Below are 14,873 nucleotides of genomic sequence, written 5' to 3' on the forward strand. Positions count from 1 at the left end.
GGAGCGTTGCTCACCTCATCTTGTGTTATAATTATGGGGTGACAGAAGGTGCATGCTGGTATGTATGCGTTTGTACATTTTAAACACGGGACACACTTGGTCTTTCTCCAAAAAAATTCAAAAAGGTGATGTACAACTTGAGGTGGAGTGATGCCAACTCTGTGTTTGATGACAACAGAATATAATGTATTTTTTAACTCGTACAGGGGATCATCTGTGTAAACCTAATAGAGGAGGCCATGGTGACAAAGATATCAAGAGACTCTTATAATTCCTCGAGCTGTCAAATGAATCAGTCATGATTACGCTCTTTGCTCATCAACCTGCCAGTCATGCTCACTGGCCTCATTTCTCCACACTTGACTTGCAAAATGTTTCCCTTTCATCATCATGGATGGTCACTGCTCACTCTGGCAGGGGAATTAGTTATCTTTGTGTAGAGTACCTTTGGAATCATATCATAAAGCTTTCTTAAAACAACTTTCTGTATTTTTTTCCTTCAGATTTGCTGTCAGTTCATGACATAAAGCAGAAACGACGGATGATTACACACCGCCGTGTTCTGAAACACAAAGAAATACAATGCGTGTTGTTGACCTTGACCACGGTCGGTCCATGCGTCACGTTTTATCACTCTGGGAAGTTGTATCAACTGTTGTTTTTGAATGAACACGTGTTCCCCACGGATTTCAAAACACGCTTTCTCTTATCTGTTCTCAACCTCCTTAATCCTGACCTTGGTTTCTCCTCTTTTCTGCTCTCATTTTTTTGAACCTGTCTATCCGTTTTCTTATTCACCAGAATGTGATTCAGGGATGTTTTTTTTCTTGAACTCGATGCCTTCTCAGCTTGTCACAAAAAGCAGCTTTTACTCCTTTTCAGTTCCTCCACCATCTTAATTAGCAGTTTTTGCTACATGCCAGTCTGGTTATGTGACCTACATTTTCAGATGACGTCATGTGTCTGTATTAATTAAATCTTTTCTTTAAGAATATTTCAACTGGCTTTATCTTTGCGGTCTCTTTTAATTTCCTCATATTCCTCTTTTGATTGCATTTTACTCTTCATCTCGGTTTTAATCCATATCAAGAGGGATCTCGCTGGTGTTTGCAGTAAGCTCACTCGTGAAGGGGCAACTAATTAACCTCACTTATAGTTGTAACAGATTGAAAACCTCTGGGTGTATAGTAGGTAAATAACATTATATTGTGAGAGTTTCATGCACATGACACCGTAGAAGATATGACTAACTCGGTCAAGGGTCAGAATTAGTCACAAAGCACAAACAATGTGCTATACGATGCTTTTCCTGTCTGTTCCTGCAGGCTCTGTAGTGAATGATGGTGGTCTGAGCTGGCTGAGAAAGAGCTACCAGAGGATGAAGGAGCAGGCAGAGAGGGAGCGACGCAGCCTGAACGATGTAGTGGCCGAAAGATACGGAGTAAGGATTATCAAACTGTTTAGTGCAGACATACAGCCATGCCAAAAGTGCCTTCTCAAAAGATCAAAGTGTTGCTTAGCATTGAGATTAGGACATAAAAATATGGATGTATTGATGAAATAATGTACTTGGATGACAAAGATTTTTGCACACTCACTTCTCTGGGAGGAATGAGTGTCTAGATACTTTGTTCTATTATTAATCTTTCTCTTTGCTGTCTGACATCACACACAGAGCCAAGTGTCCTTTGTGAAGTCACTTTCAGCAGTGTCAGCGTTTGTGCATCCAGTTGACAGCATAGAAACTGTCACTGTCTGAACAGTGTGTGTGTGTGTGTGTGTGTGTGTGTGTGTGTGTGTGTGTGTGTGTGTGTGTGTGTGTGTGTGTGTGTGTGTGTGTGTGTGTGTGTGTGTGTGTGTGTGTGTGTGTGTGTGTGTGTGTGTGTGTGTGTGTGTGTGTGTGTGTGTGTGTGTGTGTGTGTACTTTCTATTTCTTCTGTCAGAACTCAGCTAACCACAGCGGTGCAGCTCGTGTGTTTCTTCCAGTAAAGTGACTGGCTTTTGGGTTAGCAAGGCAGCCAAAAAATAGCTGTCTGTCTGTCCTAACTGAGTGGACGCTTTTTAAATTAAAATAGAGCAAACTACTCTGAGAGCACGTTCTAAAATCCTTAAATATGTCATAGTATCATCTTTTACACATCTTTTATAGCCTCTGTAAGGATCTTAACTGCATAATCTGAGAAAGTGTTGAAAGACTTCAATTTGTCTTTTATTTCTCCTTTTATAGTCAATGGAAGAATTTCAGCAGAGACTTGCTGACGCTGAGAAAGCTGTATTTGGTCAGAGGAGAGGAGAAGGAGACGGTCCAGCGAGAGGAGGGTGGAGGAAAGGAGGGGAAGAGACCAGGGAGAGATGGAGGAGAAAAGGGGGAGATGAAAGGAAGGAAAGAGACTCATCACCCAGAAACAGAGAGAGATACCATGGTGGAAGAGGTGACGAGAGGGAGAGGGAAAGGCATCGAGGAAGAGAGGAAGACAGAGGGCGAGATGGAGACAGGTATAGTGAGAGGGAGACAGTTAGAGAGAAAGAAAGATACAGGGACAGAGAAAGAGATAGGGATGGAGAGAGAGGCCGAGATACTGGCAGAGACAGAGATACGGACAGGTATAGGGATGGAGATAAAGAAAAAGATGGATCCAGTGCATCATCATCAACTTCTGGGCAAAGTTGGAACCAGCGTGCCGTCTCTCTTGGGTCACTAAAAGGCCGCTTCCTCAAACCCTCAGAAGATGATGACAGTGGTGAAGGTGGGCTAATGTCACATAATAGCATTTTGATGTTGCCTTTGATGTTGGGTTATTTGTGTGCTCGCTTTTTCCTTTAATTTTTGAAACAGAGCAACATCAAAGGCCACATATCTGCTCATTCCAAATCAGAAAACATGCCCTAATATGCCGAGACTTTTTCCATGGTAGACTAAAAATGAACAGACTTTATGTTCTCTCTCCTGTGCAGCCCCACAGCGTTCTTGTCCTCCTCCAGCACGACCATCCACAGGATTCCTGAAACCCAGCTCCGACGACGAGGACTCTGGCCCGCATGACAGCAAAGTTCCAGCCTGGAAGAAGAGCAGCAATCCTGCCCCTGAATCTGCCGGCTTCAAAATGCCACAACAGGAAAATAAGAGGGATGCTGAGAAAACTGTAGCTGCTCCTGAAGCTCCTGTGACATCAAGGTTTTAAGCTTTTCATTTTGTTGCCTTGAAAATAAGACTCAGTATGACAGTAAACTGCATAAAGGCTACAGAAGTGACTAAATTTGAAAGTTTTGTTTGGGTGGACTTGAAAAATTCACATTTCTGAATCCTGATTGTTTGTTTTTCCGTTTATCTTTGGGATTCACAACAATATTGAACTTATGAACTGATGAGTGAACACTCCCAGTTATATCTAGACTTAACTCAGAATAGTGTTTCACATTTTTAATGTCTGTTAAGGAGAAAAATAAGAGAGGGATAAATGCAGCAGGAGCTCTTGCAGTACAAAGACAGTAGTAGAACACTTTTAGCTCGTGATGCCGCTTGTGTAGATATTATGTTACAGGTTTGATTCCTGGCCGTGTCCACAAACGCAGCACCAGACAGTGGAAGAAAGTATCAATCTGTTTTATGTCTTCTTAATTTATCCACATAAGTACATCACTAGAGACGTTCTCACAGTAATCCCTGCTATGAAACTTGGCTGTATCCTCGCATATTTACTGGATTTGACAACTCTTGAAGTCCTTATCTGCTTTGAAACATTAGCCTTGATAATCCCAGAAACCCTCCCTAGATACCTGCACTTTGAGGCAATAACTCATATATTCTCATGTATCATCTGTGCTGTTCCCCGTCTTTAAGAGCTGTCTTTCTGTTTCAAGCACTATGTCTAGTTTACAGATACTGTCAACTTAAATGGTAAATGGTTGTATTTATATAGCGCTTTTATCCAAAGCGCTTTACATGATATGTCACATTTACCCATTCTCACACACATTCACACACTGATGGCAGAAGCTGCCATGCAAGGCGCTAATCACGACCCATCAGGGGTTAAGTGTCTTGCTCAGGGACACCTCGACATGAGCACGACGGGCCGAGGATCGAACCGGCAACCCTCCAGTTACAAGACGGCCACTCTACCCACTGAGCCATGCCGCCCCAACTTAGCCTCTTGTGTTTTGTCTATGCAGTTTCTCCCTTCATTCCAAATAGTAAATATCCTCTGCAGGGTTAATTGTCTCTCTAACAGTGCGTTTTTTTGTGCGTTTTTAATGTCAACACTCATTCAGTGAGCAAATGTTTGCTTAGTTATTACAAGGCATCAGTTATCAGCTCTGCTACACAGTATTTCCAGGTATTCAGAGTGCTGTAATTTAGCTAACATCACAATGCCCCCCTCAAAAACAATCCCTTGTAATAGCATTTCTCTCTCTTCTTTTACCACTATACTTGTGTATCTGCATGGATAAATACTCATGTAAAGGTACAGAACACTGCAACAATCATGAACTTACATTTTTCAGATGCATTGTATTAATTTGGCTTCTTTTAGGTCACTAACAGTCTCACATGTTCTGGTAGTTTCGTGGCAGTCCAGCATACGGCTCTGTTATAGGCCAGATGTCAGAGTATTGCTGCTTTGTAAAGCCCTCATAGTTGTTCTGTGCTTTGCCTCATTAGCCTAAGTTGTTTGGGTAAACTGGCAACCAGAATCCCTGCAGCATGAAATGAGCCTACAGTGTGGCAGCAGAATGAAAGGATGCTATGAGAAGTGTAATCGCCTAGAACGACGCTTCTCGGCTGCAGTTCCGATCCTCCCAGGCAAGGCTGTAATGATCTCTGGGGGGCACCAAGACTCAAATGAATCAGAACAGATAAACACTGTGCGGGAGCTCAGTAGCAAACGACTAAATGGTTAAATTAAAAACTTTGTAAATGAGTTTCCGGGAGGATTTAGGGCTGTCATTAGCGTGGATTAATTGAATCCGGTTGTTTTGAGGGTGAGTTATGGGAGGAGACAGAAGCACTGAACGAGGTGTTTTTGTGTCCGTCGTGTGAAATTTTGAATTAAATTGGAAATATTTGGTTGTTTTCTGTCTTTAAAATTTCTTTCTCCTTTTTTGGTTTTGATGTGGCCTTCAAGTCTCCTTTTCGTGTTTGTCCAGAGCTGAGAGTGAAAGTGAGGAAGAGGAGGAGGAGGAAGAAGTTGCACTGCTGTCAGAAGAAGAGATGAACAAACTGGGATCCAAGCTGATCAAGGCAGAGATGATGGGCAACACAGTAAGTTATTTATTACAATGAGTCACTAAATCTGAAAATGGACATACGGGGATTAATATTTATGATTAATTAATATTAAGTAACAGGATGCTCGTTATAAGATTCTCACACCTTTTACTGCAGTACTCGTGAAGTCATGTCCTAGTTCTTAGAGAGGATCAGAAGGATTTTCTCTCACTCGTTGGGAAACACTACTTTGGAATTTCCACTATTGCAACAAAATACATGTTATGAGCCCTCAGGGTGTTCAGCAGGTTAAATATATTAATACTTTTGGGGTAACTTACTATAAAAGATACTATAAAATCACAAGCTGGTGTAGCGACGTTAAGACTACATACCACCCATGACGCACGTTCTGAAAACATAAGGAAATATAAATATAATACAACTACAGTTTTTCACATATGAAATGCCAAAAGGATTATTTTCTTTATTATTTGGCTGGTATGGCATTTTAATGTTTAATTTAATACAAAGAGAAAACATCAAATGTGAAACACAGGATTTGTAAATGTAAAAAAACACCATTTTTTGTGTATTAAAGCTGTTCTTATCTACTGGTTTATATGTATAGGGAATCAAAGTGTAAAGCTGTAAATGTCTTTTAGTCACAGGTGTGAAATTCATAGTTTCATTTTTTTTCAATAGTGAAGGTAAATTGAACTAGCTGTAGCTTCTTTCTTTTTTTGGAAATTTGCAAGCATTTTTCTTTTCCTCAGCATGTTTGCTTTGACTCCTTTCTTTGCGTCCTTATACCAGCCCATGAACCCTTTAAGCTGCAGACAATTCCAGCCATTTTCAGTACAAAAAATCGCTAATGTTCTATTTGTAAATAAAAATATGACGAGAAATACAGGGAATTTTGGACGCGCATCGCGAGGTGCATTTCCTCGAAAACGACCGATTCGTGGATTATATACCGACTTCAAGACATGTTTTGGACAAAATATTTTACTGGCTTGTGTCATCTGGATGTCCAAGGTTGGATTATGGAATTTTTTGTGGAATATTTTCATCTGTGTAATAATGAACCCGCAAATGTGAGTCGCGCTGTGTAACAAACCGTCGTGTATAGACAACGGATGGATGGATATTCGTTGCTAAATGTGTTTATATTACCCGCTGTGGTAATCGCATCTGAAAGTGGTTTATACCGGCGGATTCATGAGAATCTAAGCTTTCCATCGGCGTATAGTGTTTGTATAATCGCGTTTGCAGTTTCAGACATTTAGCAAATTGCTTATGCAGATCTCAAAGTGTACCGCGGGCGGGACACTGAAGCGCAACGGGATCGATTAATTAATTACATTCATTGATCTGTGCGCCCAACACCTGTTCCGTGTATTTTCATCTGTCAATGGTAAGAGTGCTACTGGGATCTGTCATACAGAACGTCAGAACTGCCTTTTACGACACAAACACTCTTACCGCCTCACAGCTATAATGCTACGTGTTAGCAACCTGGCTTTCAGCATCTCCCTACATGACAAAACAATCAGAAGGATATTCCCAAACCTCTTTGTGTACGTGTTTGAGTACGCCTGTGCATCTTAAGTGCATTTAACGGTCATGCACTCGGCTTTTACGCCTTGTACGTCAAAGTATCAGTGTCTGTCGAGGCAGTGTGGCTTAAGTGGTTCAGCGAGTGCATTTGTGATTGAGATGTTTCTGTGTCAAATGACGCTAATGGAAAGAATATTACAAACCTGAGTTAAGAAAATAGTCTGTTCTAAATCATTTGTGTACTTTGATCTGTCTTTTCGTTAATCTGTCAACATTTACTCCAGTACTTACGTGTTGACCTATCTTTTACAGGCTTTGAAACAAGAGAAAATATGGAGATCCCAAATGTCTTGTTTAAAACCATCTGTGTGCACAGCAACACTGATTTATTATACTGTCTTTTTAAATGTCTAAACTTAAACGTGTTTGTGCTTCACGACTTTATTTGTGCATGTGTGTCTCAGGCGATGGTTGAGAAGCTGAAATCCCAGCTGGAGGCAGCTCAGAAAGCAAAGGAGAACTGCGCTGCCAGAAAGAAGCTGCAAGACACGGCTAAATCAAACCAGGTCTGTAGATGCTAACTGTGTGCAACTAGTGGCCAAGAAGGCAGACAAAAATATTATTAACACATCTACGTAAATTTCAAAAACGTCCGTATTCAACCATATATCAACATATAGTCGAAAACCAACTTTGACATCCAAATCTTTCCTGAAATCTAAACAAAATTTGAGCCATAAAACCTCTGTAAATATACAGTTTGGTGGGGCGAGTTTTGTTTAGCTTACTTTTGTTTGAAAAGGTTTTTCAATAGGTGAGTGATAAAGGATAGGCCTTAGTTTCCCCTCAAACAAGGAAACGGTAATTAGATGTTTTTTAAAAAAAACTGAGGAAAAGTGAGGACTTATTTCCTTGAAAATTATTTTCCTCCACTTTTTCCTTCTTGCCTCTATTTTTTTATGTTTCTATACTATTTAAAGTGTGTCCTGTTTCCTGACAGCTGTTTCGCTCCGTGCTGATAGCTACACAGCGCTGCTTCCTCAGGTTTATTACACACAGTATATCTAGTACACTCCACTAAAACACACTGCACATCCTCACATCTATAGTCTGATGGATTTGCAGAAACAAGTACATACATAAACTCTGAAAAACACATGTACACACAGTGATAGACGCATACAGAGTTCATGGCAGACACACACAAACACGCATCTACTTTTGTCAGATTTATCTTCTGGCTTCTTCTTTTTCCTCTCCCGTAGTCTAAATGCTAATCCAAACACTCAAGGCTATATCATTCTAAATTTTACGTGCACATACACACAGACGTACACCAACAAACAGCAGGTTACTGCAGCATCCGTCTCTCTTCCCATGGAAGCAAGTAAAGTGTGTCACAAACACACACGCTTATCTTCAGATGTAACTAAACTCTCTGCCGTTACAGCTGACTGCTGTTAAAAGGAATTTGTTTGTTTGAAGTCTTTCTGCTGTTCAGTTCTCATGTCTCGCTGTCTGAATGGAAACCGCTCCCGTTCAGCACTTGAGCAGACTCCTAATGAGAAACAAATGCCTTCTAGTGTGCTGACGACACTCTCCAACCAGGGGTCAGGTAGAGTGTGCCCTCAGGTTAATGTGTGTGTGTTTGAAATAAGAGAGTGGTAGGAGTAGGAGAACGTGTGTGCCATCGTGTCTGGCTCACAGTTTACCAATGGCTGTGCCCTGACATCCCAGCCCTGCTGCATCTGCTCTAACTGGGTTTACGAATACCTTTTCACACACACACACACACACACACACACACACACACACACACACACACACACACACACACACACACACCCAGATGAATAGCGGCGTATTTCCGACATGAATCGTCTGCAGACAACTTTATAAACACATGGAAAGCAGCCTGTGATTATTTATGCAACCTGTAAATCATTATTTGCAAGTGAGGCCGGGTTTCTCCCCTGAAAGGCTTCCCTGTCCAAATGAGAAGACGAGGGTGAAATACTTAAGGTTCCAGAGAAAATGTCATAATTCTTAGGTTTTAGTGCACTTATCAACTGAGAGGTACTTGAGCCCTCTGAAGATGGATTGCTGTTGATTTGCACTCATTTGAGAGCCTTCTCGTTGGTCTCGTTATGGAAGACTTTTGGCTTGTCTTCACTCTTCAGCCTTTTGAGTCTTGCTGCCTGTCTGACTCATATTCTGTGTTTTTGACTGCATGCGGAGCCTTGAGAAGTCAAACTGTTGACTGGAGCAAAGGAAATATTCTCTTTTATCGTTTTTTCTGACAGTCCGGTTTCTTTTTTTAATGTGACTGCCCTCCTCTCTGCTATTCTCGCCTTGTTCTTGTTTCTTGTCTGTCTGCCTCCTTGTCAGGTTGAAACTTTTATAGGCTGTGTAATCAGACTGCAGTTATGTAAGGCTATTTTTACTTCTGAGTATAATAAATCTGGTTGACATCTCTCATCAAAGTGACGCAAAGTCTAAATGAGCACAGCATAAAATATTGACACTTGTTTATATTTTCAGCAAAAACCACGCATAGATCATCATCAGCATTTAATTACAAGCAAACTATTTGATTTTTTGAAAAACACGGACCTGCGTGGACTGGTACATTTGAACTGAAGCAGCAGTTTTTATCAGAAATTATTTGACCATGAGGCAGGTCAAACACATCCGTCTTCACAGCAGAACTACTGTGCTTTACAGGGGTTTTTTTACTTTCAAAAATACATCAATTGCAGTTAAATCAAAAACAAGTGCAATTTTTTCAGAAAGAGTCGGGTAAATTAATGTCTTGTTTTAATTATTAGTAGAGTAAAATACAAAAAAACACATCTGATGTCTGACACAACAAATAAATACATCATTTGCAGAGTGTTCTTAAGTTCACCCTCTTTTTGTTCTTTAAACATACAAATTAGACTGACAGCTTTGTTCAGTTGATAGTCTAGTCCAAACTGTAATTACTAAATAACAACGCTTTAACTTGCACAGGTTTACATCAAAGTTGATGAAATTAGAGCCTGTGCTTGCTTGTGTAGTTATTTGTGTTGTTGTGAATGTGATCAGCAAAAGCAGCGTTTCTGGCACTAGCTGAAAATAGTGGGCTTTTCATCATCATTTGTGTGCGTTTCAAACTTGTTTTTAGGTGTTAAAGGTGAAGTTTATGTAGCTATTCAGACTACTTAGGTAGTTAGCATGTGCCACATTAATGTCACTCTCGCTTCCACTGCCTCCTTTCTCCTCATAATGAATGTGCATGCTTGAATAGTGTTGTGTGAATCGGTCTAAACCAGGATTTTACACGAACGCAGGATTATTTTTCCATGCACTGACAGGATGGACAACTAGTGGACTGCAAGGAGAAATTTTCTGAATTTGACTTTACTGGATTAGGATTGCAATTTCTGCCTTTAAATAAACATACATGCTTAGTGCATCCCAAAAATGAATCTACCAACAAAATGACTTGGCTGTTATTTGGTTTTGCAGGTCACAAGTCGCTCCAGTGAAGACCAGGAGGTCCTGCTGTTCAGAACGGATCAGTCCGGTCGGGCCTGGCCAGTCAACGCCCCCTCTGGACCTCATGAGCCTCATGGAGGACGGCGGAAGAAGAAACCGGTAAAGAGGGAGGAATGATGGGTTGTAAGGAAGGAGAAAAACACAAACAGGACAGCAGGGTGAAAGGCATTTTTTACCAAGTACTTAAATTACTAAACCTGTGCTGCTGCACGTGTTTCAGTATAAGACAGAGAGAATCCTGTTCACTGCTGTTACTATGTGACGACCCTCCACCTGGACACCAGGTGTGTCTGTTCCAGTCCTCACCTGATTGAGCCACACCCGTGATCTAGTGGCTCAGCTGCACTTAATCTGGCCCACTTCCATTCAAACTGGCTCTCTGACAGGAGCTGCTGCCGTGTGGAGCTCCAGCAGAATGATTCTGGGTTGTGAATGCCCATTTGGTTGGTTTGCGTTACAATAAACTGTACTTAGTCGCCACACCATTCCTGTCTCTTGGTTTTGTTGTGACTTTTGGAGCTGAGTTGTAACAAATGGGGTCTCGTCCAAACCAGTGTAAACAACGGTAGCTTTTCTGGGTGAGTACTGTTGTGGGTGTAGACTGTGTTTTTGTGAATGAAGACAGGTGCTTTGTAGTGTCAGGAGTTGTAACACTAGACACATTGAGAAAAGGGGGAACAATTAAGAAGTTTGTGTCCTGCTGTTTGTTTCTTATTTGGTGTTTGTCAGAGGATGTAATGAGAGCAGAGACTTCACTGCCTCCGAGCTGAAATGTGTGTAAAGTAAACAAAGTTCTCCAGTTTGTTTTCTCCTGGTGGTTAGAAATTTAGAAAGTAGTCCAGTCTCCTTTACCCTATGTCTCACCCACTCCATCTGTCACCATTCTGTCTCCTGTTCATTTTGGCTGAGAAAGAAAAAAAAAAAAAAAAAAAAAAAAAAAGTAAATTTTCCTGCTGCATTTTTCTCTCTCTGCTTTCTCTTTAGTCTCACTTTGTCATCCTGCGTTCAAATACAGGATTTCCAGTGTGATCAGAACGGATTTTCATGCGGTCTTTGTTTCTCTGCACAGTGTGCCCAATTTCTAATCAGTTTTTGTGTTCACCACCTTGTTTCCTTTTCCTCATTCTTCTCTTTTTCCCTGTCCTCTCAGATTGAGACCCACGTTGACGGGCAGCGCATCCGCTACTTCCAGGACGATGACGGTGTTGGTCTGCAGGAGATGGTCAGAAGGGAGAAGATGAGCTCTGCACAGGATCAGAATGCCCTTTACTCTCGCATGGCCTCCAAGGTAAGGAGGCGTTCTGCAGCCTTGTAGTCACTGAACAAGGCAGGACACAAGTTTTGGAATTATCTGCTGAGATTGTATCACTGGTATTGTTTTCACTTCGTAAGTCCGTCTGTCTGTGTGTTATCTTTGAAATTGTGGTCCTGGAGACACCTACTGCTAGCCTAGCCGCGCTAGACCCATGTTTCTGACGGCACAAGGGTCTAGGGAAGCTCGACAGGGAGGGAGGCGGGCTAAAAGGTTGTCTATCAAATCACTCTGCAACAATTGGGTAGGTATACAACCAATCAGTGCAACGAATAGGCTGACGGAGTTCCTAGAGCGCCGGATTGTGGCTAAGTCCCATTAGCTTCCCAACCAGCGGAGCCAACTGGTATATTAAGGATTTTCCATATCCCGTCAGCATAAGTCCAAATACGTCTTTCTTCTCAATGAAACACTTCAGTGCTGTCCTTTCTTTATCTTTCAAGTTGAATTTTAGCTTCAAATCTTTAAGGGCTGTGGCCAAAGCCGAGTCAAAAGATAACTGTTTATTGTGCGCCGGTTGTTTCTGTCAGAATCGTCGCGCCTCTGTCGTCACTTAGTTACGCCCGCCTTCTGACTCTACACTTCATGGTGATTGGTCCGGCCAGTTTTAGGAGAATCCAGCCTCGAGCCTTATGGAGGGTAACTAGACCCACCCTGGCAGAGAATTAAATTCGTTGCCGTGGGTTGTCTAGCGTGGCTAGGCTAACCTACTGCAGCAGGCACAGGCAGTTTGGAGTACTTTGACAGGTGTTTTTATGTCTGTCTGGACGTCCGTGCACAGACATCACGTTCTCTCACAACAATACAACTGTGTACGATGCAGTCATGAAACTTTTCTGGTGTGTAGAGGTCAAAATGAAACGGAGTTTAATAACAAAGTGTGGTCAACAACATGTTAATGGACACAATGTTTGCATTTTTGATTGTTTCATATTATTTTGAGCCCTGTTTATGTTTTGTAGCAGCTGCAACGCACTGTGCAATACCTTAATGGGAGGTTTAAGGGGTTTTACAGTTCTCAGGTGATGAATTCTGAGTACTCGTAACAAAAGTGCTAATTGGTTGGAACATCAGCATTTTTATTGGAGTTGTGGTTTCTGTGATCCCATTACAAAATGGTCTCAAGATGATCTGAAGTATTTTTATGGAGCCTATTTAATGATCCGTTAATTCATACATTTTTAAATACGTGTTACTTGAATGAAGAGGGAAAGGTAATGAATGGAAATGGGTCTACAGCTTGTGGTGTAACTTGACTTTAGTAGGAGAAAACCTTTGATACAGAATTTGCCAGAATAAGTGAAGAGGTTTCATTTGCTGCATCCACCGTTACACCGATAATAGGCTGACCTGAAAGGCAGAGGGCCAGGACCAAAAATTGAAGTTTGGCACGGCAGGTGATCATTTTTATCTCGGGCAGTAATGCGTCCGTCCATCAGGTGGATGATGGCAGACGTTGAAATGTGGAACACTTCTGGTCTGGTGTTATGAATGTGTGTTAATGTGACGTGTGTTCCAGTAGACCGAGGGCAAAGATAGACATTTAGGATTTGTTCTGTCACACTGGCATTTCATCCTTGGGGTTATCCATTTCTCTCCACTACTACCCATCATGCATTCTCTCTCTCTCCCTCATCTACTTTGTGTTTGAAATAGTCGTACAGCAGCAGATGGCAAGTTGTGCTGCATGTGTCAGCCTATCAGCAGTTTTGCAGACTGCACTTTTCCACGAGCAAGGGCTCATTTTCTTCTTTTCCACTTGTTTAGTTCTTCTCTCCATGTAGGTTGCAGTGTGACAACAAATAATAGGAAAATTCCTATTGATGTGTGTGTGTGTGTGAGACAAACAAAGGGATGAAGGAGTTGCCATGGCGATAAAAAAGGCATGCTTAAGCTCTGTCAATGTTTTTCCTCTCTTTGACTTTCTCTGCCCTCAGTCATTCACTTTCCCTCACTCACATTTAGCACAGGCTCTCTCGCTCTCTCTCTCTCTCTCTCTCTCACATATATATTCGCTACACATGCGTGCGTATAAAAATACACACACACGTTTGGCACCTACAAAGAGTGACACTAAAAATACATCTACAGTTACCATGGCAGGGCTTCTATAAATACCACTACTAATCACAGCTATAGATTGATGATTTTAGCCAGAGAGAAAACTGGATTTTATCTCCACATCACACTACACTTCCCTCTTTGGCCCTCCCTCTTTTTCTCCTTCTATAATTATCTACCTAATCCTTTTATCCGTTTGTCCACGTCTTTCTCGGTTTTATTAATCTCCCCTCTTGAACTCTTCTTCCATTCTCCTCTCTTTCCTCCAACTCTGATTTTACTGCGTCACTATTAAGGCCTTCCAGTGCCAGTTAGTGATTTTGATAATTACGCGGTGTACATTTTTCAGAATAAAAATATCTGTTGGTCGAGTCTCCTGAATTGCAAAGAGCTTGGCTTATAAATTTGGGTTTTTGTTATGCAGATGGCAGGGCTGAAAAATGGTGATGTCAGGCGGTCCATCTGTCTGTGTGTCTGTTCCACCAACTGTTTGGACCAGAGCATAATATCTCTACAACTTCTGACCAGAGCGCCATAACATTTTGCCAGAATTTTCACTGCAGATAAAAACTTTTAATGAGCAGATTGTCGTGATTTCTGCGGAACAAATTCATCAGGTACTATATATACTCACACGCAAAAGAAACGCAAGTTTCTTTTACCCGATGAAAAATTAAATTTGGTTTCCCAAAAGAAAAATGCATTTGGTACTTTGTGGTGCATGGTGTGTTCTTAACATTTTCTGTTGCGTTTTGTAAGGTTGGTGTGAAAACGGAAAACGAATCGTTGCAATACACCAATGCATTGATGATGTGGACATGATTCACACTTTGCACGTGCAATTGAATATGCACGATTTATCGACACCTTCAGTGGGTATAAATTTCATTCAAGATCATAGGCATTTCACTTGCTGTTTAACTATGCCACGCTTAAACCAAACTGAGAGGAACCAAGCCATCGGACGTCTGCAAGCTGGAGAGTCTGTCCGCTTCGGGGAAGGTCATCGGTGCTCTGTGTGGTGTTGTATCAACGCTTCAGACGGTAAATGGTGGTGATGTTGACATTAAAGTGACGGGCAATGTCTCGGACAGACTCTCCAGCTTGCAGACGTCCGATGGCTTGGTTCCTCTCAGTTTGGTTTAAGCGTGGCATAGTTAAACAGCAAGTGAAATGCCTGTGATCTTGAAT

At 41.6% G+C, this 14,873-nt stretch overlaps 1 protein-coding gene across 1 annotated transcript in view; it reads left to right on the top strand.

The window, feature by feature from the left end:
- The window catches only part of cwf19l2 (CWF19 like cell cycle control factor 2), a 32,533-nt gene that overhangs the window by 7,168 nt on the left and 10,492 nt on the right, over positions 1-14,873 (top strand). The window contains exons 7-13 of the mRNA XM_022195912.2: positions 1,326-1,441; positions 2,228-2,747; positions 2,956-3,175; positions 5,149-5,263; positions 7,234-7,335; positions 10,280-10,408; positions 11,460-11,597. Coding sequence (XP_022051604.1) covers positions 1,326-1,441; positions 2,228-2,747; positions 2,956-3,175; positions 5,149-5,263; positions 7,234-7,335; positions 10,280-10,408; positions 11,460-11,597 — 1,340 coding nt within the window. The remainder of the gene's footprint in view (positions 1-1,325; positions 1,442-2,227; positions 2,748-2,955; positions 3,176-5,148; positions 5,264-7,233; positions 7,336-10,279; positions 10,409-11,459; positions 11,598-14,873) is intronic.

Source organism: Acanthochromis polyacanthus, chromosome 13 (assembly GCF_021347895.1).
Source record: "Acanthochromis polyacanthus isolate Apoly-LR-REF ecotype Palm Island chromosome 13, KAUST_Apoly_ChrSc, whole genome shotgun sequence".
Lineage (NCBI taxonomy): Eukaryota > Metazoa > Chordata > Actinopteri > Pomacentridae > Acanthochromis > Acanthochromis polyacanthus.